Source organism: Miniopterus schreibersii, assembly GCF_964146895.1.
Source record: "Miniopterus schreibersii genome assembly, chromosome: 16".
Taxonomy (NCBI): Eukaryota; Metazoa; Chordata; class Mammalia; order Chiroptera; family Miniopteridae; genus Miniopterus; species Miniopterus schreibersii.
Window position 1 is genome coordinate 11587433 of NC_138116.1, and position 24140 is coordinate 11611572.

The window sequence follows — 24140 nt, forward strand, 5'->3', positions numbered from 1 at the left end:
ATTTATTTATTTATTTATTTATTTATTTATTTATTTATTATTGGTTTCAGAGAGAGGAAGGGAGAGGGAGAGAGAGAGAGAGAAACCTCAATGAGAGTCATTGATCAGCTGCCTCCTGCACGCCCCCGCTGAGGATCAAGCCCTTAACCCAGGCATGTGCCCTGACTAGGAATCGAACCTTGATCTCCTAGATCATAGGTCGATGCTCAACCATTGAGCCACACCAGCCGGGCTAGTCTGTGGATTTAAAGAATTCTTTTTTTAATGCAAGATCTCAACACAAGGATCTTTGTACACCATGAAATTGTTTATACGGTGTTTATAATTTTCTTTGAAGATAAAAATGTCCTTCATTTTTAGAGAGGTTCTCTGAAAAGGGGGCACAGTATTAAGAACCTGCTTTTAATGCTACCCCAGGAAAGGTATAGTACAACTTTTTCCTGTCATGTTTCTACCTTGACTTTCAGCACGATGGATCGGGATAAAGTGGGTATCCCCACAGATGGTGACTCACATGCCATCACTTATCCACCTGCGATTGTCGTTTATATAATTGATCCTTTTACATACGAAAATAAAGATGAGAGCACTAATTCTTCTAATGTATGGACTTTGGGACTACTTCGATGCTTCCTAGAAATGGTCCAGACTCTTCCTCCTCATATTAAGAGTACTGTTTCTGTACAGGTAAGAATGATAAATGTTGCAGATGAAATTTATATAAAACAGTTGGATGTTGATAGAAGTTTCAAAAATACTAGTCTGTGTCTAAATTGATTTTCTGAAAGCCAGGTTTTATTATATTGATTTTATTTTAAGTGGTATACTAGAAATCTTAGAGAGTTTATAAAAGAGACTTTCCAGTTATACCACAATAATAATAGAAAATAAAAGGAACCACAGTAATAATGGAAAATAAAGATTTCATGAAGTACATTAAGTGTTTCTCCTCTGTTACTTTCATAAACCAGTTTTTACATTCATAAACTTAAATAAGGGCCTATATAAGCTAGAGTTCTAAATAAGACAGGTTGCAAGTAAAAGTAGAAAGAATTTAACCATATTATTTGAATCGATTTTGAATTATTTCTTCATAGACTACAACAGGACTAGTCAATGGCAATTATCAATATAACTGCTATGTAGAAATGTTTAAAGGTGTTTACATATCCTGTTGGTAAAAGTGAGTATTAAAATTCTTTAGAATTCTTTAGCTTATCATTTTAATTTGGTTTTGTTTAAATTTTCTAGTAAAAGTTTTTAGAGTTTTAAACCCACAGTCCTTTTTAGTCTCATTAGAAGTTTAACATTTGTAATGTTTGCCTATAATTCTTAGATTGTTCCTTGTCAGTACCTGTTGCAACCTGTGAAGCATGAAGATAGGCAAATCTATACCCAGCATTTAAAATCCCTGGCTTTTTCGGCCTTTACTCAGTGTCGGAGACCCCTTCCAACATCAACCAATGTGAAAACATTGACTGGATTTGGTCCAGGTTTAGCCATGGAAACTGCTCTTAAAAGTCCTGATGTAAGTATGTTTTCCATACCAGAGTTATTGAAAAACTGTACATTTTATGATTTTACATAAAACTAAGTGCAATTCTCTGTTTAGCTCTCATTTTCCAATAATATATCACATTTTCAATAAAAATCTTTTCAATAAAAGTTTTTTTTTGTGATTGTATAGTACCATAGTGCCTTAATTTTTTATTTTACAGAGACCAGAGTGTATTCGACTTTATACACCTCCTTTTATTCTGGCTCCAGTGAAGGATAAACAGACAGAGCTAGGAGAAACATTTGGAGAAGCTGGACAGAAATACAATGTTCTTTTCGTGGGGTACTGTTTGTCACATGATCAAAGATGGATTCTTGCTTCTTGCACAGATCTATATGGAGAACTTTTAGAAACTTGTATCATTAACATCGATGTTCCAAATAGGTACTTATATTTCTTTAAATGTATCATTATGTCATCCCATTTTTAAAAATTCATACACATATTATTGTTTTATTTTTAATGAATAGAAAACTTTTGAAGGTCATGTACATTAAAATATTAAGTCTTGGCCTGGCTGGGTAACTCAGTTGGTTAGAGCATCATCCTGATATGCCAAGGTTGCAGGTTTGATCCCTGGTTGGGATTGAACCAATGATGCATAAATAAGTGGAACAACAAATAGATATTTTTCTCTCTAAAAAAAAAATCAGTAAAATATTAAGTCTTGAGATTGTGGGTGTTCTTACTTTTGTGTAGTGAATATTTATATTGTATAGTTAAGAGAATTAAAAATAATTTTGATCAATCTGTTGCACGGGCAAAAGAGGTTAAAGTCCCTAAATTCTTTGTAATTAATCTTGAAGCAGTGATTTTAGCTTGAAAATTTTTTGAAACATTGAACAAGAAAGCTCTCTGCAATTAAATCTAATAAAGCACCCTAGAATATTTACTTTTTTTCATGTACTAAGATACAATCCCTAGGTTACCTGAGTTAACTTCATGTACTAAAATTGTGGACTGAAAATTTTACCATTTAAATGTTAGAGCGTTTCTGAAAATGGTGGCTTTCTTTTTAGAATTCTTTTCAGTAGTAACTAGACATCATGGCCATTTATTTATTAAAGCTGTAACTAATAGGTCACAACAGGTGAGTCTCACTTAATAGACATTTCTAGTAACATGTCTCAAAGCTAGTGAACACTGCCTAGGAGATCTTGAAAAGCAAGTCATTCAGTAATTTTTAAGATTTGGTTCTATCCTTTATTTTCTGTATTATATAAAGGTTCTGTTCCTTTAAGTTCAGAAATTGGTTATGTGCAGAAATATTTAATGATTAGGTTATAGTAATGCTGAAAAAGCAGAATATAGAAACACTCACTTTATATTATTGGTTATAAAGATTTATTATTTTATAAACCTTAAAGCAGTACTTTATACATTTCCTTGACACAATTTTGAATTTTTTAAATGGGATAGTTGTACTAATTAAATGAGCTTTGGAACGAGTATGCTGATCTGTGAAGGATGAGGAGACTAGAAAAAGACCAGCCCCACCTTTCCCGCACAAAGGTGGCGTTGCCCTGTTCCTGCGGTGGAAGTGAGGGGGGGGTACAGCTCTGGAGTCATAGACGCCCGGGCTCACGTCCCAGCCCCCAGCCCCGCCGCTTACTGTGTGATCTCCAGCCGGCTGAGCTACAGCGAGCTTCTCTGGGAGGATGAGTGCATGTGTCATAGGGTTATTAGGATAAAGTGAGGGTATTATATGTAAATTGGGCATAATTTTTGGTACATGGTAAGTACTCAATAAATGGTAGCTACTGTTGCTTATTTTACATACTTGCCTAATAAAGGGCATTCATGCAGAAAACAACAATGTTGTTTGGTCTGAGAATTGTTTTTGTTTTTTTTTATATTCTTCAAGTTTAAAGTGTAGAGCAAGGGTTCGCAAACTGTATAACTTGTGGGCCAAATCTGGCCACGCTCATTGGCTTCTTTCATGCTGCAGCAGCAGTTGAATTGTTATTAAACAATCTTGATGGCTTCCAAAACTTAAAATACTGGCCCTTTAAAGAAAAATGTTGCTAATCTCTGGTGTAGAGCAGTGTTTCTGATAAATTTTGGTGGTTCATGGACAATTGTTCATTCAGAGTTAAGTGTATATTTTAATGTATGTTAAAAAAAACAAACTAGTATGCCACCTATGATTTTACATAGATTCTTGCTTAGGACTTGCATAAAAAGTTTCAAGCAAATTTGAGCTCTTTCGAAATACATGAATTTTAGAAATATTTATGACTTTATTTTACACAATAGGGCTCGTAGGAAAAAAGGATCTGCTAGAAGATTTGGTCTACAGAAACTTTGGGAATGGTGCTTAGGACTTGTGCAAATGAGTTCATTACCGTGGAGAGTTGTAATTGGCCGTCTAGGAAGGATTGGTCATGGAGAATTGAAAGGTAAAATTGTGCTTTTATTATTTAGTACTTAAGTTTCTGTTTTATGTTAATTTATACACTGTTTAGACCACATCTAGATATATGTACTGGATAAAATGCATAGGTTATAAAAACTTTTTGATGTTGACTTTTGTTTTTAAAGAGGAATCACAGATGTCTAGGCCACAAATGGCTCAATTCAGTGTTATTACTAGTATTTTTATTTCTCATTTTTCATTTTTTCCCCCTTTCTATTCAACTTATCCTCTGTTCAGTAGATACTAATTGATATTGATGTACATTAAAGCTAGGGCAATAAAGAATGTTGAGTTATATCACAAATAACAAAGTTGGTTTGATGATGACACTAATTTTAAAGCATTATGTTTTAACTTTGGTTCTATAGGGTGGTAATGATACTTTAGATCATAATTTTTTTTTACTGTTGATACAGATTGGAGCTGTTTGCTAAGTCGTCGAAACTTGCAGTCTCAAAGTAAAAAGCTCAAAGACATGTGTAGAATGTGTGGTATATCTGCTGCAGACTCTCCCAGCATTCTCAGTGCTTGCTTGGTAGCAATGGAACCCCAAGGCTCTTTTGTTATTATGCCAGGTTAGCTATTTTAGTTTATATCAGAATTAATTCTTCATGCACTTAAGCTCCTAAATATTATGTAAAATTGATTCTGCATTTATTAAAAGAAAAAATACCTTTCATTTTCTTTTCAGATTCTGTGTCAACTGGTTCTGTATTTGGAAGAAGCACTACTCTAAACATGCAGACATCTCAGCTAAACACCCCACAGGATACATCATGTACTCATATTCTTGTTTTCCCTACTTCTGCTTCTGTGCAAGTAGCTTCAGCTACTTATACCACTGAAAATTTGGATTTAGCTTTCAATCCCAACAATGGTAGGTGAATTATTCTTTAAAGGTTTTGCAAATATAAAATAAGTCTTGATGATTATTGCTGACTGTAGGCTGATTAATGCTTTCAAAACAAATCTTTGTCTTGTGAATGTCTCCTTATATGGCAAAAAAAAAAAAAAAAAAGGGCTGTAGGTGTGGTTAAATTAAGGATCTTGACGTGGAAAGATTATGCTGTGTTATGCAGGTCAGCCCTAAATGCAATCCTTATAAGGGGGAAGTTTGACTATTCACAAAAGAGGTGAGCAAAGTCATAGAAAAACAGTGCACAGTGCTGACTTTGAAGATGGAGGAAGGGCCATGAGCCAAGGAATACAGTTCTAGGTGCTGGAAAAGACAAGGAAACAAATTATCCTCTGTATGTTCTAGAAGGAGCATAGCCCTGCTGGTTCCTTGATTTTGGTCTGATGACCGGCACTTTGATTTCAGCCCAATAAAACTGATTTTGGACTTCTGGACCCTAGAACTACAAAAGAATAAATATGTGATGTTTTAAGTCAACAAGTTTGTGAATAATTTGTTAAAGCAGCAACAGGAAACTAATATAACCATTCTTGTACCTTATTGATATCAGAACTGGTGCTATGAATTGTCTCATAAATATTTACTTACTTTAAAAGACAACATTGGTCGTAAAATGTTTATACAGGTTTTTGCCCGTGCTGTTGAGTTACCTATACATACACTTTGCAGCTTATGTTATATTCTTTTCTATCTTGATTTGGTGAAATAATACAGTAATTTATATAAACTGAGAGTAACTTTCCTCAATGAATTTATAGATTGCATTTTAGAAGAAGAGAAAATAAATGATACTCTATTGTTGCTGAGTTACCCTAGAAAATGGCACATCTCTAAAGTCACAGTATGGATACTAATTATCCTCTGTGTGTTACACAGTAACTTGAATGTTTTGCTTAATAATAAAGAATAAGTATTAATCACGAATAGCGTCATTTTAAATACATTTTCTTTTCCAGCATACTGTGTTTTCTCTCTAAGTTTCCTATTGCTGCTGTAACAAATTACCACATGCTTAGTGGCTTAAAATAATACACTTATTATCTTATAATTTTGGAAGTCAAGAGTCTTACTGGGCTCAAGTCAGAGAGTCTGCAGGGTTGGTTCTTTCTGGAAGCTCTAAGGGACAGTCTGTTTCCTTGCCTGTGCCAGCTCCAGAGACCACTTGCATCTCTTGCTCATGGTCCTTTCTCCCATCTTCAACGCCAGCAGTGTAGTATCAATGCATCTCCTTCACTGACACGCACCCTACTGCCTCCCTGTAATTAGGGCCCCTGTTGACTACATTGGACCATCTGGATAAGCCAGAATTATCTTCCCCTTTCAAGATCCTTAGCTTGATCATACCTGCAAAAAAAATAATAATAATAATTTTTTTTTTTAAATCCTCACCTAAGGATACTTTTTCCATTACTTTACAGAGAAAGTAGAAGGGCGGGGGGGGAGAGAAACATCAATGTGAGAGAGACTCACTGATTGGTTGCCTCCTGCATGCACCCCAACCCAACCAGGGCCAGGGATCGAGCCTGCAACCAAGGTACATGCCCTTGGCCGGAATCAAACCTGGGACCCTTCAGTCTGCTGGCCGACGCTCTAACCACTGAGCAAAACTGGCTAGGGCATGCAAAATTTTTTATGGTAAACATATTCACAGATTCTTGGGATTAGGCCATGGACATCTTTGCAGGAGAGATTATTCAGACTACTACATGCTTGTTTATGCATAATTATTACTTTTAAAAAAATATGTCTATTGATTTCAGAGAGAGGAAGGGAGAGGGGGAGAGAGAGACATCAATGATGAGAGAGTTATTGATTGGCTGCCTCCTGCACGCCCCCTACTGGGGATTGATCCTGCAACCCGGGCATGTGCCCTGACCGGGAATTGAACTGAGATCTCCTGGATCATAGGTCAGTGCTCAACCATTGAGCCACACCGGCCAGGCTGTATAATTATTTTTTATACATGATTATTTATATGGCTCCCAGCACAGTACTTGGCACATGGTAGGCATTCAGCAGATGTTCGTTAAATTTATTTTAACTTTCTTCTATAAATAACCATGAGATGAAAAATGGAGTTTTTAATATATTTTCTCTCTCCTATAGCAGATGGAATGGGTTTCTTTGATTTGTTAGACACAGCAGACGATCTTGACCCTGATATCATTAATATTATTCCTGCATCTCCAACGGGGTCTCCCGTACATTCTCCAGGATCTCATTACCCTCATGGAGGTGATGCTGGCAAGGTAACCTTATTATAAAAGTTGATTTTATCTAAATGTCATTCATTAACTTAGTAATGAATTGACTCATGGAAGAGAGCACCATTTTTTTCCTTGGAAATTAGCATATAGTGAGATTAACAGTACATTCATGCACTTCTGCTCTATAGATGTACTTTGAATTGTACGTTATTAAGGGGGGATCTCTGCTGCTCTGCTATCCCTGACTTCATATTTTTCTAGACTACTTTGCATTAATCCTTTTGTATTTTCCCTGCCACTTCACCATAGCTTCTACTCAGGTGTAGGACCGGATTATCTGAGAATCGTTATGTTGTTCTAAGAGCTGCTAATCATATCAGGGCTATTGCAAGCAACATAATAGAAATACTAATTTTTCTCATAAGAACAGAAAAAGCACTGACCACCCTGCCTCCCAACCCGTTTATTTTTAGCAGTTATGGAAGCAGTCTATTTTCTTTCTGTTTGAACTCAAACCTAATTGGGCTTCATTGAATAACATCTTTATTTGAGTGAAATTATATGTAGTGGTTGTTTGACTATTTTAGTTTGTGTATGTTTAGAACCTGCCTTTTTAAAATAGGGATCTTTGTCCAGTCTTCTTACCTTGCATTCTTTCCTTCTTTTTTTTAACTGAAAAGAAATGAGATTATTGAAAAAAAATATATATGAGGAAAAGCGCCACTAATCTCACCACTTCAGTAAAACCATTTTTACTTTTAGCAAATTACCTTTCAATAAGTATAATCAGCTTTTTAACATTGCCTTGTTGTTTTAGCATAATTTTGTTATATCATTCCCAAAATGTTGGACATTCAAGTTATTTTATTTTTTTCAGTTATAGGAAATGTTGCAATGAACATTTTAATGTGTATCATTTTTCTTTTTATCTATTTCCTTAAAATAAATACCAAGAAATACATTGACTGATCTAAAGGATATGAGCATCACTTAATAGTTATCTCTTCGTGTTGTCATAATGCTTTCCAAAACATTGTTAATTGCATTTTATAGGTAGTGGTAGATGAACAAAGCTAAATTTTAACCCACCTTTTAGATGGAGGTGTGGTGGTCAGGAATTAGTCGAGGGAGTTTTAAAAAATAATGCAGAAATTTCATTGAATATTTTGTATTTTTCATTCAGCTACAAAGATTTACACATACACATTCTGGATACTGTTAAAACTCATTATTTTAATGCTATTACTAATTATGATACTCTTACTAAGTACATAGAAATTTTAAAAAATACCCTTCAGTATTTTTAAAAATTGAAGGGACTCATTTCCATAAACCATTTTGTATTTATATCTAGTGCTTAGTTATATCAAATGAACTAACACACTTTTAATTTTGTCTTTTTAAGGGTCAGGGTACGGATCGGCTACTTTCAACAGAGTCTCATGACGAAGTAACTAATATTCTTCAGCAACCATTGGCCCTCGGTTACTTTGTATCAACTGCCAAAGCGGGTCCGTTACCTGACTGGTTCTGGTCAGCATGTCCTCAAGCACAATATCAGTGTCCCCTTTTTCTTAAGGTATTGACATTTCTATGCTAGTTCCTAAATAATGCTAATTGATGGCTTACATCCTAACAAATATAGAAGTGACTTTTTGAAACCTTGTAGCTTTTGTCTAAGGTCTTAAATGCATTGCCACTTGAGACTTTTTATACAAGATGACAGAGAATTATCTGATTATGAAACAACTCTAATTTTAAAATTCTTATTAAATTTGTAGTTTTAATCTTAAATGTCTGGGACCCTTGCTCATATTATTTTTAACTGCACATCTGAAGTTTAGAGCTGGGAGAAACCTTATATTACCTTTAACCATTTCATTTTCTAGGTGAGCATATTAAAGTTCAGAAAAATTCACTAGTCCAAAAGTAGACTTAAGACTAAAAACTGGATCTTTTAATAATTGTAAGGTTACTCTTTTAATTACATCATACTACACTCCTATTCTGCATTATTTTGAGGATTAAAGGATTCATAATCTTTGTAAGAATACTTGATATTTAGATCCATTTACTACCTTCTCAAAAAAGCTTTCTAGCTTTGTATAAATTGCTGTGTTAAAACTATTGAGTGGTTTTCAAGTAATGAGATTCTCAGACCCATAGTAACTTATTTTATCAAAACATTTGTTAGCAAGTGATATAATGAGTCTGAGATAAGTCATAAGATAGTAAAATGAGATGTGAAAGCCCTATCGCGTTTGTATTAACAAAATAGTAGCTGCTGCTATTCCAAAGTAACAAACTCAGATCTAATTCACATTTTCTTATATAAACCCACCAGAAGTTGACTGTTTATTCCATAAGTCATACTAATTTAACTATTTGCTAACAGATTTTTTTTTTAAATATATCTTTATTGATTTCAGAGTGCGGAAGGGAGAGGGAGAGAGAGTTGAAATATCAATGATGAGAGAGTCATTGATCGAGCCCACAACCCGGGCATGTGCCCTGACCAGGAATCGAACTACGATCTCCTAGATCCTAGTTTGATGCTCAACTGCTGACCCACGCCAGGTCGGGCACTAACAGATTTTTATGTGTAGGCTAAAAGTTGGATAGTATGCTTTAGTTTCTTGGGATCATATTTTAATGGGTATATGAACCCGTTGGCCTTTTGCTCTCTTCTGAGCTTGTTGTTAAATCCTGATATCCTTGGCACACATACTATTGAGTCAGTGTCATCTGAGATTACATAGTGAACTTCTGTAATACATTCATAGAGAATACAGCAGGCCTTGCCGGGTAGCTCAGCTAGTTGGTTAGAGCATGGTCCCAACATGCCAAGGTTGTTGGTTCAATTTCTGGTCAGGGCACATACAAGAATCACTGAAAGTGCTCGCGATTCCACCAAAGATAGCTTTGCTTAAGATTTATAGCTGTAAGTAGAACAGTGCCAGGAGGTCAGAAAATGAACACAGAGTTTGACTGGTATTAGAGATTGTTTCCTGCAGGGCATACTTTAAAGCCAGGTGGGCTTTTGTTTCAAATGGCATAGGGACACATAGCAGCTGTGTGGCATTTTTTCATTTTAGTTGCTGAGATTTTCATAAGCACTTGGTTCATAGAAAATTCATTTCTTACAAAATAATAAAGGCAGCATTTTGTACAGTGACTCACATTGGGGCCACCAGAGAAGTGCAAAGGACAGTGTGGGGGGTGGGAGGGGCCATCACTCTTGTGCCCAAGGCCCTCTGTGTGGCATTTTTGATTATTCACTGGCAGTAAAAAACAAGAGAACCAGCTGATTCCTGAGTGTTTCCTGAAAATCAGTTTGGTTTTCAAGACGAAAATAAGTATGTTGGATTTTTCACATATCTCCTTGCCCTTGCCTTGAGTATTCCAAATCTGCCTTCCTGTAGTCTTAAAATAAAGAAGTTATTTTAACTAAGGGGAAAAAAAAAGATTTATAACTTTGTAAGTGAAATATATGCATGTGCTTACGCCTATTACATCTTTCAATGCTACGTCTAGGTATATCTGATTAGTCTTAAGTTCTGTGTAACCTTGAAACGGACGGTACTCAGGTTTAAAGTTTAGTGCTTCCTTATACATTTACTTTACACATATAGGCAGTTTACACTTAGAAAGTAATTGGAAGTCCTTTTTTTTAAAGATGATTGTGTGGTCTCAAAAACAATAAAGCTGAAGAAAAGATTTAATACATTACACACTTAAAAAATCACTTCTGTAATGAATTAAAGAACAACAACAAGCATTGTTGGAGCTGCTCCCATTCCTTACTTAGGTCTAAGATGTATTTCATCGAGGAAGACACCCTGGTTTTTATGTTTGGCTGATATCCTGTTACTTTTTTAGGCCTCTTTGCACCTCCACGTGCCTTCAGTGCAATTTGACGAGCTGCTTCCCAGTAAACACTCCCACCCACTTGACTCAAATCAGACTTCAGATGTCCTCAGGTACAGCTGTTTTACCATTACGGTTTCTCCACTGTAGCTGTGAATGAATATAGTGTTGATCCTTACGTATTTTTCTGTTTGGGCAGTAGTTTACGGTTGCATACCCTTGGGTCTCTAGATGAATATTATTCAGAATGAGTGCTTGTTCTAACGTGTAATCTACTTTTGAGAGTAATTTTTATGGAAATTAGTTCTCTTTAATCTCCCCGAGGACTCACTATTCCTTACCTTCCACTTAAGTGACTTTGAATCTTAGATGCCATAATTGGAAAATGCTCCCAAAATCTACAGTGTAAGTATTAAATAAGTACACAACTTAAACAGTTTGTTTGCTTTCCAGGTTTGTTTTGGAACAGTACAATGCACTCTCCTGGCTAACCTGCGACCCTGCGATCCAGGACAGACGCTCCTGTCTCCCAATCCATTTTGTGGTGCTGAATCAGTTATATAACTTTATCATGAATATGCTGTGATCTTCATTCGATGGAACTGTGCAAGGAAAGAGCAAGGAAAAAAGACATTCACTGCAGGATTAAGTTACAGTTATCTTCTCAGTGGAAGTCATTTGTGATGGGGTCTAATTCTTATTACTTCAACAAATATTTGTTTTGACTTGGGGGGAGGGGCTATAACCCTGCTATTTTTCATTTACTATACTGAACTCTTTAGGATGATGACTGATCATACAAAACGTATTATAACATTTTTGTAGCAAAATTAACTTTTTTTTCCAGTCACAGTATTTGTGAAAAGTAATGAGCCATAGTACCCAGTCATGTTAAATGAATATTAAAAGCATGGAGAGGAAACGAGGAACAATGAATTTCAACATATGGTTTCAGAACATCAAGATGTTCTTGTATTGGAGTATAGTATCTAGTATTCAAAATGCCTGCATCTCTTATTTATTGTAAGTTTTTAAATGTATAAATTGTCTTATATTTCTTAACCTCTTTTATAAAAATTTTCCTAGAAGGTTTATACTGCCTTCTTGCTTTAAAGCAATTGGTCTAAAATATATGTAATCGTCTTAATTAAAAACTTGCAGTAGGGTTGCTTTTAGAGTATTATTTTTTTGTAAGGGGTGGGTGGGACAGTAAATTTGTATTGTCTCGATGTACAGTTCAGTGGGAATAGAGGGGTAATGCCCATACCAGTGTGTGTGGAGGGCTTACAGCTAAGCTGTAGTTGCAGAGAACATGTACAGTAATGAAGCTCACTGTGTTTGTAAATGGAAAGGTACCAGGTCTCACAGCATTTTATATATCACACCTTTACAGAATAACATGATGGCAATATACAAGTGATATTGTTAAGTGGTTTAACTTAGAATAAAATGAGAATTCTTCAGTTATATTTTGTACTATGGTTTAGGGCTATGACTAATATTTCAGGCCATTTCCAGTGGAAAAAACCTAGTTTTACAAGAAAAACATTTGCTACTGAATGCTTAAACTAATTTTGGTGTTTAATGTTACATGCTTAAATTTTTTTTCAGTTTTAACAGTGGCACATCTAGGCATGGGGATATTATTAATTATGAAAATTATCTTCAGGATCTCTGCTATAAGGTTGAAATTTAGCTCAGCTCTAGGCATTTTACAAATTATTTTAAGAGCAGTCACTCTTGATTGTTTGACTTTTTATTTTAAAGATGGGGAGTGTGTGTGAGAGTATGCATACGTATGGGTGTGTGTGTGCAATCAGACTGTGGTGTAAATAGATTCTCAGTGAATTCTGGTATTCAGACTCTACTTCACTAGTTAAAAACCATTTTCTAAACTTAACCTGTTTGTTTCCCCTTTGCCTTTTTATTTATTTAATTTTCTTGGTTTGGAGATAACAGTCCCAAACACCAGAGTCTGTACTTTTCTATAACACAGTTCAGATTAAGGCAGGACATATGCCAAGGAGGTTCTCACCTCCCTAAAGAAGGGACTTGAATTTTAGGGACTTTAATTCACCCCTTCCTTCCATACAGCTTTCCCCCTTCTCCTTTGCACATGCCAAGATAACTGCTTCTATGCAGCTTTACCCCTTGAAAAATCCTTTCTACAGTGCTGCTCACAGGAGTCCAAGTTAGCCTCCTCCCTGTGTTGCTGACTTGAATTCACAGTCGCCAAGTCTACCTATCTTTCTTGGAAATAGTCTAGCAAAATTCCAGATTTGTTCACTAATTCTCTACAAGGATAAAATCAGTTGTATTTACAAAGCAGTAATTCGGTATGTTTTATTTTATTTTTTACTGAAACATGTTTTGTAAATACTATGTGTTTAGCTTAAATATCACTTTCTTATGAACAATATAACCTTCAAATTGTGTATATTAAAACATTAACAAATCTTTTTTTCTATAAAGAAAACAATTGGTGACAAAGATTTATCAATCATTTCTTCAAAATTATGCAAGCCCAGTGGTCAGCATATTTTGAAATTAAAATTTAAAGATCACATCTCTGCGTTCATGTTTAAATTATGCTAACACACTAAGGATTATGTTGGCATGTTTTATTCTGTACTTTAAAAAAAACTTGTCTGAGATTTGAAGGAAAAGATGCTTATTTGGAATTTCTATAAAAAGAGTATCCTTTTTTATATGCTTAGAACAATAGTGACTTTTAAAAATAAAAGCTATATTCTCAGTTGTTTAAAATTACTAGCCTTTAGTAACCACACCTCAGTTTGAAAATAGATTTTTTAAAAATGATTCCCTGGCAGTTTCTTTTATATGGAGCCATAAGGAATGAACCCAGCATACAATTCCTTTATCTGGGAATCAGGGAGTAGTTCCTAAAGATACAGGATTTACTGGTAAGATTTTTTTTCCTTCCTTTCATATATAAGTTCACACTCAAATAGAAAATTATTAAATAGCCATTAGAAAAGGTCAGGAGACTTATTTCAGAAAAAAAAAAAAAAAAAAAAAGCCTTTATGCAGGATGATGGATCTGAATTACTAATGTACTGTGAAAGACAAGTGTGGGTAGTTTTGTTTTGTTTAAATAGGTAAGCAAAATAATATGCTTTATACCAGCTGATCACCAACACCTCGACTTCTTTGTTACAGTGCTAATATCTGTTTTGTGTGCGGTTATCCATTACAAAGGGTGGAAGTTCAGTATTTTGGCATTTAAAAAGATTACGTACATAATGTCTGCTTCCAGCCAGTGAGAAACATCTAGCCATACCTTTCTTATGCAAGCCATTCAGTTATCAGGACTGTGAATTAACACTGTATGAATAAATTTCTGTACACCTTATTGTTTGGCCAGAAGGCCACCAAGTGTACTTATATGTAATCCTTAAATTTTAAAGTAGTTGTAATTTTTAATCTTTCTAAACTTTTCTTAAACCACTAAAATTAAGCTCTTACTACTTAGTCAACTATCCTCAGCTGTATTCGTCTTCAGTTGTCAGTATGGCACAGATTACTGTATTAAAATATTCTCCTTTCGTCTTCATATTTGCCTTCTGAGGTAATTTTTTTAACTTAATGTGTTACTATGAAGATTTGCAGATCTTTAATCAAGCACTATGTTAATACTGTAATATCAAAATACTATGTTGCATTATTTAAAATGTTCAAATTGAATACATTAAAAGGAAGTTTTTAAATGCTGTTGCATCATATAATTTGCCTCTCATCCACTGGCATTGCATATCAGCCTATTAGTACATTTAATGTGCATGAGTGATGTTTCGGTCTAGGGTACCTCTTAAGATTTTAGTTGGTCTAAATTAAGGAGAAATGCTTTTGACAAACATTTTTTTGTCCCACCCTCCAAATCAGCTGGAAATCTTAACCTTTAGGGGTTTTCTTGATGTTTTAATGGGCCCAGAACTGTGGTTAAATTTTTATATATATATATATATATATATATGTTTTCTTTTTTGTGGAGTATTAATTTAAAAACTGGATTTGGGACCTAAAATACTCCTCAGGTTGATGTATTCATAAAGTTTTAAAATAGCTTTAGTTTTGAAAGTAAACTGGATTTGTGGACCTTAGAGTTACTGAATTTAAACTACAAATTGTAACATCATTACTGGACATGTGTCAGCATCAACTCAGAACAGCTCGGTCACTTTATGAGGGGCGTTTTAAAGGTGTTCCGCAGTGACCCTTCACGTGGTCCAACTGCTTTTCTTAAACGTGACAAAACAATAAGGAACAAACACTATTGCTGCCGGCGCTGGGCTGTACAGATTGTGACTGAGGGAGTGAAAAGGTTTATACTTTTTAAAAAAACACAAAAAAACAAAACTTCAAATGGAATAAATTATTCATGAAGCCTTCATTGTGGTGTCTCATTCTGTTGAAAATATTTCCATCTTATGTCTGTGTAAAAGTTAGTAGCCGTATTATTTTTGTATTATTTATAAATGGAAAGGAGCAGCCTAAAAACTGATTAATGGACTTTTAACTTCTCCATCTTAAGTATTTTATTTAAAAAAAATATTTTAGTCATATGTCAGTGTTTAATATATACGAAAATTGTATATGCACATACATACTAATTCCTTTTAGACCGATCAGTTTGATACCAGTTTTCTAGTCTAAACAAGTTACCTTCAAATACTTAAAGCATAGCTCTGTCCAATTTTTTTAATCACGTTTTTGAAACATAAAAGTGTTCAGATATGAACAATCCATTAAAAATAGCTCTGTTCATTTTGTATAAGCAGCCATTTTAAATATGTTTTGTCCAACTTAAGCTAAGGACAAACTCCAAAGCTGGTCATTTTAAAATAGTTTCTGCCAGCAGAATTTTTAAAGTAGTCCTTTAAAAGGACGTGTATGTTGGAACTTTTAAGTTTTTTTTTAAACTATAGCCTTACACCCGGCTGACTATGCAGATCAAGACTTTTTACTCTTCACTTGCTCAACTACATACAACCCTCCTTTACTGTTGGTAGTTTCCAGTATTGAAAACCATGCCCTTAAAAGTCCTGTTGAGCGGCTTACTGAGGAAACTGAGCTTCCAAAAGCGAAACCAAGTGCTTGCTTGCCCTCTGCATGAGGCATCGATAGTGTTCTCCTAGCCTTTGTGGCTGCTGCTTGCCCTGAAGCCGAGTGCCACCAGTCAGGCCTTCCTGATCTGTTCCCGGCCCGCCTCCCACAAGCCTCCAAATGGGTCTCCTGCCTTCTCCGCCGATTCGGTACTGAGCTCTTTGAAGACCCCGCAGTTACTCTTGCTTTGAGGGCTCCCCTAACTTCCACTTACACCCTTGCTTCAGATCGGTCTCCTTCCTAACGAGCTCTGTGAACCTCAAAGCAAATTGCAAAAGCTGCTTTGAAATTTGTAAAATAGGAATTGTGAGGAATGATTAATAAAATACCTCTGTGCTCTGAAAGAGTCAAATCCAAAGTGGACTAAGGCTCGCAAGAGAAAGAAATAGGCCATGGCAACCACAAGGACTTTTAAGTATGCTGCCAGCAAGAGCCAAGATGAGATACAAAGAGCAAAAGTATTTCGTACTGAAGCCCTGTCTCCCTCTGTCCCAGCCTACCCCCAGTTAAAAGAAAGAAGCTCAAAGGGTCTTCAGGATCTAAAATACGCCTAGGATGGCCCAGCCGCGTGGCTCAGTTGGTTGAGCGTCATCCCAAGCACTGAAACGTTGCCAGTTTGATTCCTGGTCAGGGCACGTGCCTGCGTTGCGGGTTTGATCCCCAGTCAGGGAGTGTACAGAGCAACTGATCCAGGTTTTAAATTTTATTTTATCTTTATTGATTTCAGAGAGAGGAAGGGAGAGGGAGAGACAGAAACACCAATGATGACAGAGTCATTGATTGGCTGCCTGCTGCACACCCCCTGCTCGGGATTGAGCCCGAAACCCGGGCATGTGCCCTGACCAGGAATCAAACCGGGATCTCCTGGATCCTAGGTCGATGATCAACTGCTGAGCCACACCTGGCCAGGCTCCCAGTTTTTATAGTTTTAAAAAGTTACACCCTAGCCCTGGTTTGTGTGGCTCAGTTGGCCGAGTTTCATCCCATGGACCAAAAGGTTGCTGGTTCGATTTCCGGTCAGGGCACACGCAGGGTTGTGGGCTCAGTTCCCATTAAGGGTATGAGAGGCAGCTGATCAATGTTTCTCTCTACCTCTCCTTTTCTCTCTCTCAAATCAATAAAAACATACATAAAAAAGTTACATCCTAGAAACTACTAACAAAGTGACTTGACTTTATGAATAAAATCATTAGAAACCAGCATAGTTTCACTAAAGCACTATTTGTTCAATAAACTAATTTATCTCCTCTTCATTAGTTATGATACAAAGCCTTTGACCCTGCTCCCTCAGTCTCCTGAGAAACCTCCTGATGAACATAATGAGTTCAATAGGCCCTCTAAAGTGATGGACAATGCGGTACAGATACCAGAAGAAACAGCTGAAATCAGTTACACTTTATTTTGACATTACTCATAACTGATTATGGAAATACACACCCAACAGGGTATTTGATGAGGTTTCATGGTATTATGCTTAAAGCATTAATTCAACAAACCAATATTAAGTGCTGTACTATGTCAAGGGCAAAGAAAAAAATACAGTTCTTGCCTTCTAAGTACTTACTTTCTGGTGGGTGAGAGTCAAGTTCTAACGATTACAGTGTGATATGTGAAAAACTATGATGGAAGGAAAGCAAAGGGAGGCTTGGGAGCATGGAAGAGGGATACTTGAATCTAGTGAAGAGACAGGTGGTTTGTCAGGGAAAGATTTCTTAGCAAGAGAACACTCCGACTTAAAGGATACGTACGAGTTTTACTGCATAAAGAGGAGAAAAGGCATCCAGACAGAAGGAACCGGAGGGGAGGAGACCCATGAACAGCGTGAAGGATCTGGGAAGCGAGCAGCTGAAAAGAACTGAAATGGAGGCACCAGGGTGGGACACGGCCAGAGCCCAGGCTAGAGAGTCAGAAACCAGACCATGAAAAACTGTCTTTTGGGTGCCACCTTGAGGAAAATCAACACCGTCCCCAAACAGGGAAGTGTTTTAGTAGTTGGGATAATGTTTTATTGAATTTATTGGGGTGACACTGGTTAATAAAACAGTTGGGGTGATTTCTTAATTGGTTGCAAATCATAACCAAAAAGGCTTGATTGGCAGAGGCTATGTCAACCTGGAGGGGGGCCTCCAGTGCTGTCCTATAGAACCGTGGCTGCTGCACCCTGTGCTCTTCAACATTTACCATCAAATTAACGAAGGTACGATGGTCTGTTAAGCCAAAGCAGGTAGCCAGTGTAAGAGGGGTCCCAAACATCTCGACAGGCTGAAACAATGGGAGAAGTCTTACAAGATAAAAGAGGCGCACTACGGAGGACAATTAATTATAAAGAGCTATATGTTGAGAAAACTGGAGCTAGATGTCTCAGGAGATCCTTTTACTTTTGAAATTCTGTGATTCTATTTCCAAAGCACACTGGTCCTCCTTCAAATACCTCAGTCTTCTAACTTCTTGACATCCATTTGCTCAGCAATAATCTACATAAAAGCACCTAGTATTCCTGAAACATGGTAGGTAGTATCTTTTTTCTTTTTGCTTCTTTCTTCCCCCAGTCTGAAAAATAGTTGAAGTAGAGGAGTAAATCAAAGCCAGTCAGAGGAGAAGGTTTACTTCATCCAGGAAGGACTCTTCTCTTAAGACTTTAAAGTATAGGAACCACGCTACATGTTTAATCAAATCTAAGACACCAGCCATTGTAAGGAGTCATCATTTTATGTACCACTAAAAATAAAAAATGCTGCCTAGTACAATTTAACACTATTGATTTTAAGACATCCCAATTTTAGAGATGTTAAAATGTGAAAAAAGTCATCACAGAATTGATGAAATATATTTTTTTGTGAACATAAATGGTAACGAACCTCAGTGCAACATTGGTCTTAAAAAGGGATATTTCCTTAAACGTTATAATCACAAAAGGGTAAACCATAATTATATACGATACTCCACTGATAAAAGTTTTGTGGTTCACAGGCAACTAAGTGTTTGGGCTAATTCATAGCAATATTTGGCATTCTAGAAGTTCCTGAGTCCACCTCATTAAACATGTGAGTTGCAAAGTCTTTATACATTGATTGTCGTATAGTTAGGTAATCGACCTCAGAGGGAGCTGCTCTAAGACTCAAAAGTCCATGAGTAAGTCTTTTTCACTAGGGTGTCTGCGTCTCTATGTGATTATCAAAATGATTTCATTGGCAAATATTACAATGTAGGTGTGAAAGGCTTGCTGGCTACGTGGATGGATGGGGAGAGGCTGGCATCTAGGATGGATGGCTTCCAGGTTTCTGGCTTGAGCCACTCTGGGTGGCGGTGATGCTCACTCAGGGAACAATGGGAAGAGAAGGGACACGGGGACCAGCGTCAGCACTCACCACGTTACTCTCCAGCTGGCTTTTTCAGTCTAGACATGATGTGCCGCTCCCTGCTCATCAAGATGGATCTGTGATTGGTTTCTCCATTGATGGTTTCAGGATCATAAACAAGGAGAGTCGAGATCTTAAAAATCAGTTCACATCCACTGTCTCCTCTGTTCATCTCCCAAATCAGTGCTTGAATTCCCTTCATACTCTTCCTGTGAAATAACCAAGGAGATTAAATTGCTCAACCTCTCTCAATCTCAATGTCTACAAGTTTAAAACGGAGAATATTATTACCCACCTCAGAGAATTAAATCAGGTCAGAGATACAAAGCACTAGTGCCTAGCATGTGTTCTAGCCAGTGTTCAATAAGTCCTTCCTATCAGCTTAAAAATAACATTGTACAGCTGTGAAATCAGTGTGTGCGCAGTAACCAGCAAGTTAAAGTAGAATAGAATACATAACATGTAGCGTGTGTATTATTTCATAAGATGCCTGTTTCCATTTAACCTCCGGGTATATGTGCAGATGCGTGTGCTGAGGCACAGTGTGAAATGCATTACCGGGCACAGGTGGAAAAGTCTGAGAAACGCTGCAACACACGTTAGTTCTTTGCTTCCTCTGCGGATTTTCCATGTTGAAGGCAGACCTTATTTCTAAAGAGATCATCCCTCTGTCAAGGCCTCGGGAGCTATAAAGTATGAAGTACTGTCTGTCAAGTATTTTTGTTTACGGCTCCTAGCACAATATTTTGTAAACAGGAGGTGCTAACTACAGTAGGACTGAACCACGTACTAGAAACAGTATGAAGAAATAAAGCGAGAAGTGGTTCTTAATCTCTCCGGCGGCCAGTCTCCGCTGAGCAGTTGTTGGCAGTTCCGGGCGCTCCCTCCAGAAGGCGCGCGGGACACGCGCAATTCCCGCCGATGCCCGCGTTCCCGAAACGCCGCCCCGCGCGCTGTGGGGATCTGTGGACCCCGAGGCAAGGACCCTGACATGACGATGTCTCCCTTCTGACTGTGTGTGGGGTCGAGCGCGCAGGGAGGCTCGGCGGGAGATGACTTTCTAAATTCTCCAAATCCTAGGCTTCTCGAGCTGCGGCGCAGGGAGGGCGCGGGCCGAGACGGGAAGAAGGGTACGGTCGGCTCGGTAAAGGACAGCGGGGACACCTTTAACCCCTCTCCTGCCCGCGGTAAGTCGCTCCAGCGCAGCGCACCCCCGCGAGGAGGAAACTGCTGCTAGAAAGGGCTCACTGACCCGCCGGGGAGCCTGGGCTGCGAGTCCCGGGCGCTCCTGAGGTGAAACTGGGCGGAGCAGGCCCGGCAGGAAGGGGCGGGGCCGCGCACGCGCGCCGCGGCCTCCGCGCCGGCCGCCCCGGGTTTCTTCCCGCAGCCGCTCTTCCTCTCAGTCCAGTACGGTGGCCGACGGGAGCCAGACGCCGGGGATGAATGAAGGTGCTGGGCGCAGGTTGAAACAGTCCCCTCCGCTTCCCGCTCTCAGTCCGGATTCTGCCTTTGTGGGGAGCCCATATCCGGCCCCCATCGCACCGCCGGCCCGACTGGTCCCGGCGTCAGGCTTCTGGGTGCCCGGGGCGACTCAGGGCACCGCTGGGCTCGGGGACTCCAGACGATCGCCTATAGGCCCCATTTCGGACCGCGCGCTCGATTTCCACCGCGTCCCGCCTCTGCGACGCGGAATCCGGGTGGGGTCCCGGGAGGCTGGAGGGTAGGTCTTAGGTACGAAGCTCCCGCCTCTCAGGCCTCTGCGCGGTCCCTGGACCCCGCCGGCTGCCCGCGCGCTGTTCTCTGTCGCGGGGACTGGTTGGCTCTCGTCGCACCAGGGGCGAGACCTGTGGGCGCGCAGGGCATCTCGGCTCCATCAGCCCGCCCCCGTTAAAAGGCCAGCTCCTCTTGCTGCAAAGCAAAGCAGCGTTTCTGCCCACGACTGTTACCCATGATGGCATCCCCACCTCCCCCTTTTTTTCTTGTCTCTGGTTACTCCTGAGGACAGAGAAGTGCCCAAGTGGGACCTACCTGCCCCCCGTAGCTAATGGCACCCCCACAGCTGCTCTCCCCCAGGGAACATGGGATAGTGTTGAGGCCTCCAGAGTTCTGAATCTGACACTGCTTTTGGCTACTGAGGCGACTTACCAAGGCCGACTCCTGGAGGGTGGAAAGAAGCCTAACATTCTTTAATACGTCGGGTAGGCATGTGAAGAGGAGCGTTCTTAACTGTCCCATTCATTTGTTTTTATTTTGTGTGTGGCACTCATAGGACAGGTGTAAAGGAGAAAGCCTTGGACTGGGATTTAGGATATGAGGATTCTGCCTTGGCCGTTGCCACCAACTAGTAATATTACTGTGGGCTTGTTATTTAATCTCTCTGCTTCATATCCCTTCTTTGCAAAATAAGAGTATTACAACAGGAATTCCCTAAGGCTAGAGGGAGACATGAATACACTGTTTTCTTTCTCATTTTCCAGGTGGCAGTGGAAACATAGGGAGCCTTTAATTGTGCCGGGAACCCATTGTTAACATAGGGGCCTATTAAAGACAGACCACAGTTTTCAGGGTATTTAAAAAAGAGGGGTGTTCATTCATGTGGGTTTCACTCCTACTGTCTTTTTTTTTTTTTTTAATCATTAGGATCAACAGTGATCATGACTGAGTGTTCAAGCCTTCAGTTTGTCAGCCCTTTTGCTTTTGAGGCCATGCAGAAGGTGGATGTTGTTCGTTTGGCATCTTTAAGTGATCCCGAGTTGAGGCTTCTCCTGCCCTGCTTGGTGAGGATGGCACTTTGTGCTCCTGCTGACCAGAGCCAAAGCTGGGCCCAGGATAAAAAACTCATCCTTCGCCTTCTCTCTGGAGTGGAAGCTGTCAACTCCATTGTTGCACTGTTGTCTGTGGACTTTCATGCCTTGGAACAGGATGCCAGCAAAGAACAGCAGCTGAGGTAATGTACGATATGCGGATTGGAATTTACTTGGATTTGCCAAAGAAGGAGGAATCAAATATTTCTTGGAGCTTTTTGGGCTTTTGGTTGGATGCACTCCCCAAAGAGAAGATTGAGAGTCCAAACCTTGGAGAGCATTTTACTTAGTTTTTTCTCTTTATAGTTAAAATTCGTTTGAATTCCGTATTATAAAATGTTGTGTGAAGTTTGGCTATGTATACACTATCATATTCAGGCTAAACAGATGAGGCCAGTTACTGTCGGTGGGAACTGGGTAGAGTAAGTTCCCCTAGAGTAGAAGGATTTATTGGAATCCCCTGGGAGGTTTTTTAAGCTTACAAGGATTCCCCACAATTCTGGGCAGAGGTTTTGTTCGTCCCTGCCCACTGTTGTTAGTGGAAGTGGGTGTTAACTATCACTTGTGATGGAGACTACATCAGTTGTGAGTTCCTGGAACAGACAGATAAACTAAATAGTAATTCATACGTCCTTTTGTAGGTTATTTCAATAAAGGACAACTTTTTTGCTATTATTTCTCAGCCACTGTTCTCATACTTGTTTTACATGTTTGTACTTTTTTAGGCATAAACTTGGAGGAGGCACAGGAGAGAGCATCCTGGTATCACAGCTTCAGCGTGGACTGACATTAGAGTTTGAACACAGCGACTCACCTCGTCGATTGCGTCTTGTGCTTAGTGAACTGCTGGCAATTATGAACAAGGTACATTTATTTTAATCACAGCTCAAAAGATGCATGATTTGATGTCTACATATAGAAGATAGAAACAGGCACGAAGGCAGGCAGGATGAATCCTTTTCTGCACATATTTCCATCGGTTATGTGTATTCCTTTAGAAGGTCTGAAAGATTAAATGCTTGCCATAAAGGCTTTCCTTCTCTTGTTACAGTTTTCTCTCACGTATGCCTATTCCATATGCTCTAGCATGAGAATTTTTTTCTGTGTGGAGTTCATACAGTGGCTTCTTGATAGATAAGGTTACCCAATTTGATAATACTTTTATAGGATACGATTTCCCCCATAAAATGTTGTGACGTATAACTGAAAAATGTGCACAGTTCCTTCAGACACTGAGTATTAATTACCTCTTATATAACAGTGAGTAGGGAATGTCAGAGCTGAATTGGATGTAGGGCCATTGGCTAGCCTCACTCACTAGGTGACTGAATTGCTTCTGTACTGGAATGAAGGCTGTTCAGCTTCTCATGTCAGCAAAATGGTAGATTATTTTAGGTTATGGACCTTTGGGTAATTATGATTAATTGAAACTCGGAATTTTAAGTTTGTGAATGTCAGGGGTCTATCACACAAAGAACTAAATTGGATCTTCGTATTAAGATGACTTAATAAGATAAGGCCCAGAGTTTTGGAGGAAGAGTTATTGTTAGAATTTCAAGGTCAGTTAATTTATAATAAATAAAGTTTAGCTTTATAAATTGTGGAGAAAAAACTTAAATTCTCTTTCCAAAGAAAATACTTGGTAAGAGGTGGAGGGCTCATCAGTTTTAGATAGTTTTTAAGATATGTTACAAATCTTTAAAAAAAAGTTTCTTTTTATTTCCTTCTACTCTTTTCTACTATACTGAAAGTCTTTAATTTCGACCAATATTTTTCCTACATCTTTACCTCAATACCTCACCTGATGGCTCCAGTTAAATAAGTGACCTTTCTCTTATTGGAGGCTTCTAATTTTGTAGTTCAGCACTTTTTAGCATATGGGAAATGTG

General features: G+C 38.4%; 2 protein-coding genes and 1 long non-coding RNA gene across 13 annotated transcripts in view; 2 read left to right on the plus strand and 1 right to left on the minus strand.

Moving 5' to 3' along the window:
* Positions 1-14692, plus strand: part of MED13 (mediator complex subunit 13) — a 73398-nt gene extending 58706 nt beyond the window's left edge. The window contains exons 21-30 of one of the 2 annotated variants that reach the window (XM_081160882.1): positions 468-687; positions 1337-1528; positions 1719-1942; positions 3815-3957; positions 4391-4549; positions 4666-4851; positions 6997-7139; positions 8503-8676; positions 10977-11077; positions 11418-14692. In XM_081160882.1, the coding sequence (XP_081017008.1) occupies positions 468-687; positions 1337-1528; positions 1719-1942; positions 3815-3957; positions 4391-4549; positions 4666-4851; positions 6997-7139; positions 8503-8676; positions 10977-11077; positions 11418-11550 (1675 nt within the window). In that variant the 3' untranslated portion in view covers positions 11551-14692. The remainder of the gene's footprint in view (positions 1-467; positions 688-1336; positions 1529-1718; positions 1943-3814; positions 3958-4390; positions 4550-4665; positions 4852-6996; positions 7140-8502; positions 8677-10976; positions 11078-11417) is intronic. The other variant, XM_081160883.1, reaches the window with a different exon arrangement.
* Positions 11490-20747, minus strand: LOC308568241. The gene is made up of 3 exons (XR_014000464.1): positions 20238-20747; positions 19457-19656; positions 11490-11566 (listed from the first exon to the last, which is right to left on the minus strand). It is a non-coding gene; the product is annotated as an uncharacterized lncRNA (long non-coding RNA).
* Positions 20497-24140, plus strand: part of INTS2 (integrator complex subunit 2) — a 30912-nt gene continuing 27268 nt past the window's right edge. For 2 of the 10 annotated variants that reach the window (XM_081160892.1, XM_081160897.1), the window contains exons 1-3: positions 20811-20896; positions 22088-22394; positions 22977-23115. In XM_081160892.1, the coding sequence (XP_081017018.1) occupies positions 20887-20896; positions 22088-22394; positions 22977-23115 (456 nt within the window). In that variant the 5' untranslated portion in view covers positions 20811-20886. Of the gene's footprint in view, positions 20635-20782; positions 21179-21601; positions 21646-22087; positions 22395-22976; positions 23116-24140 lie in introns of those variants that run through there. The other 8 variants (XM_081160890.1, XM_081160896.1, XM_081160891.1 and 5 more) reach the window with 7 other exon arrangements.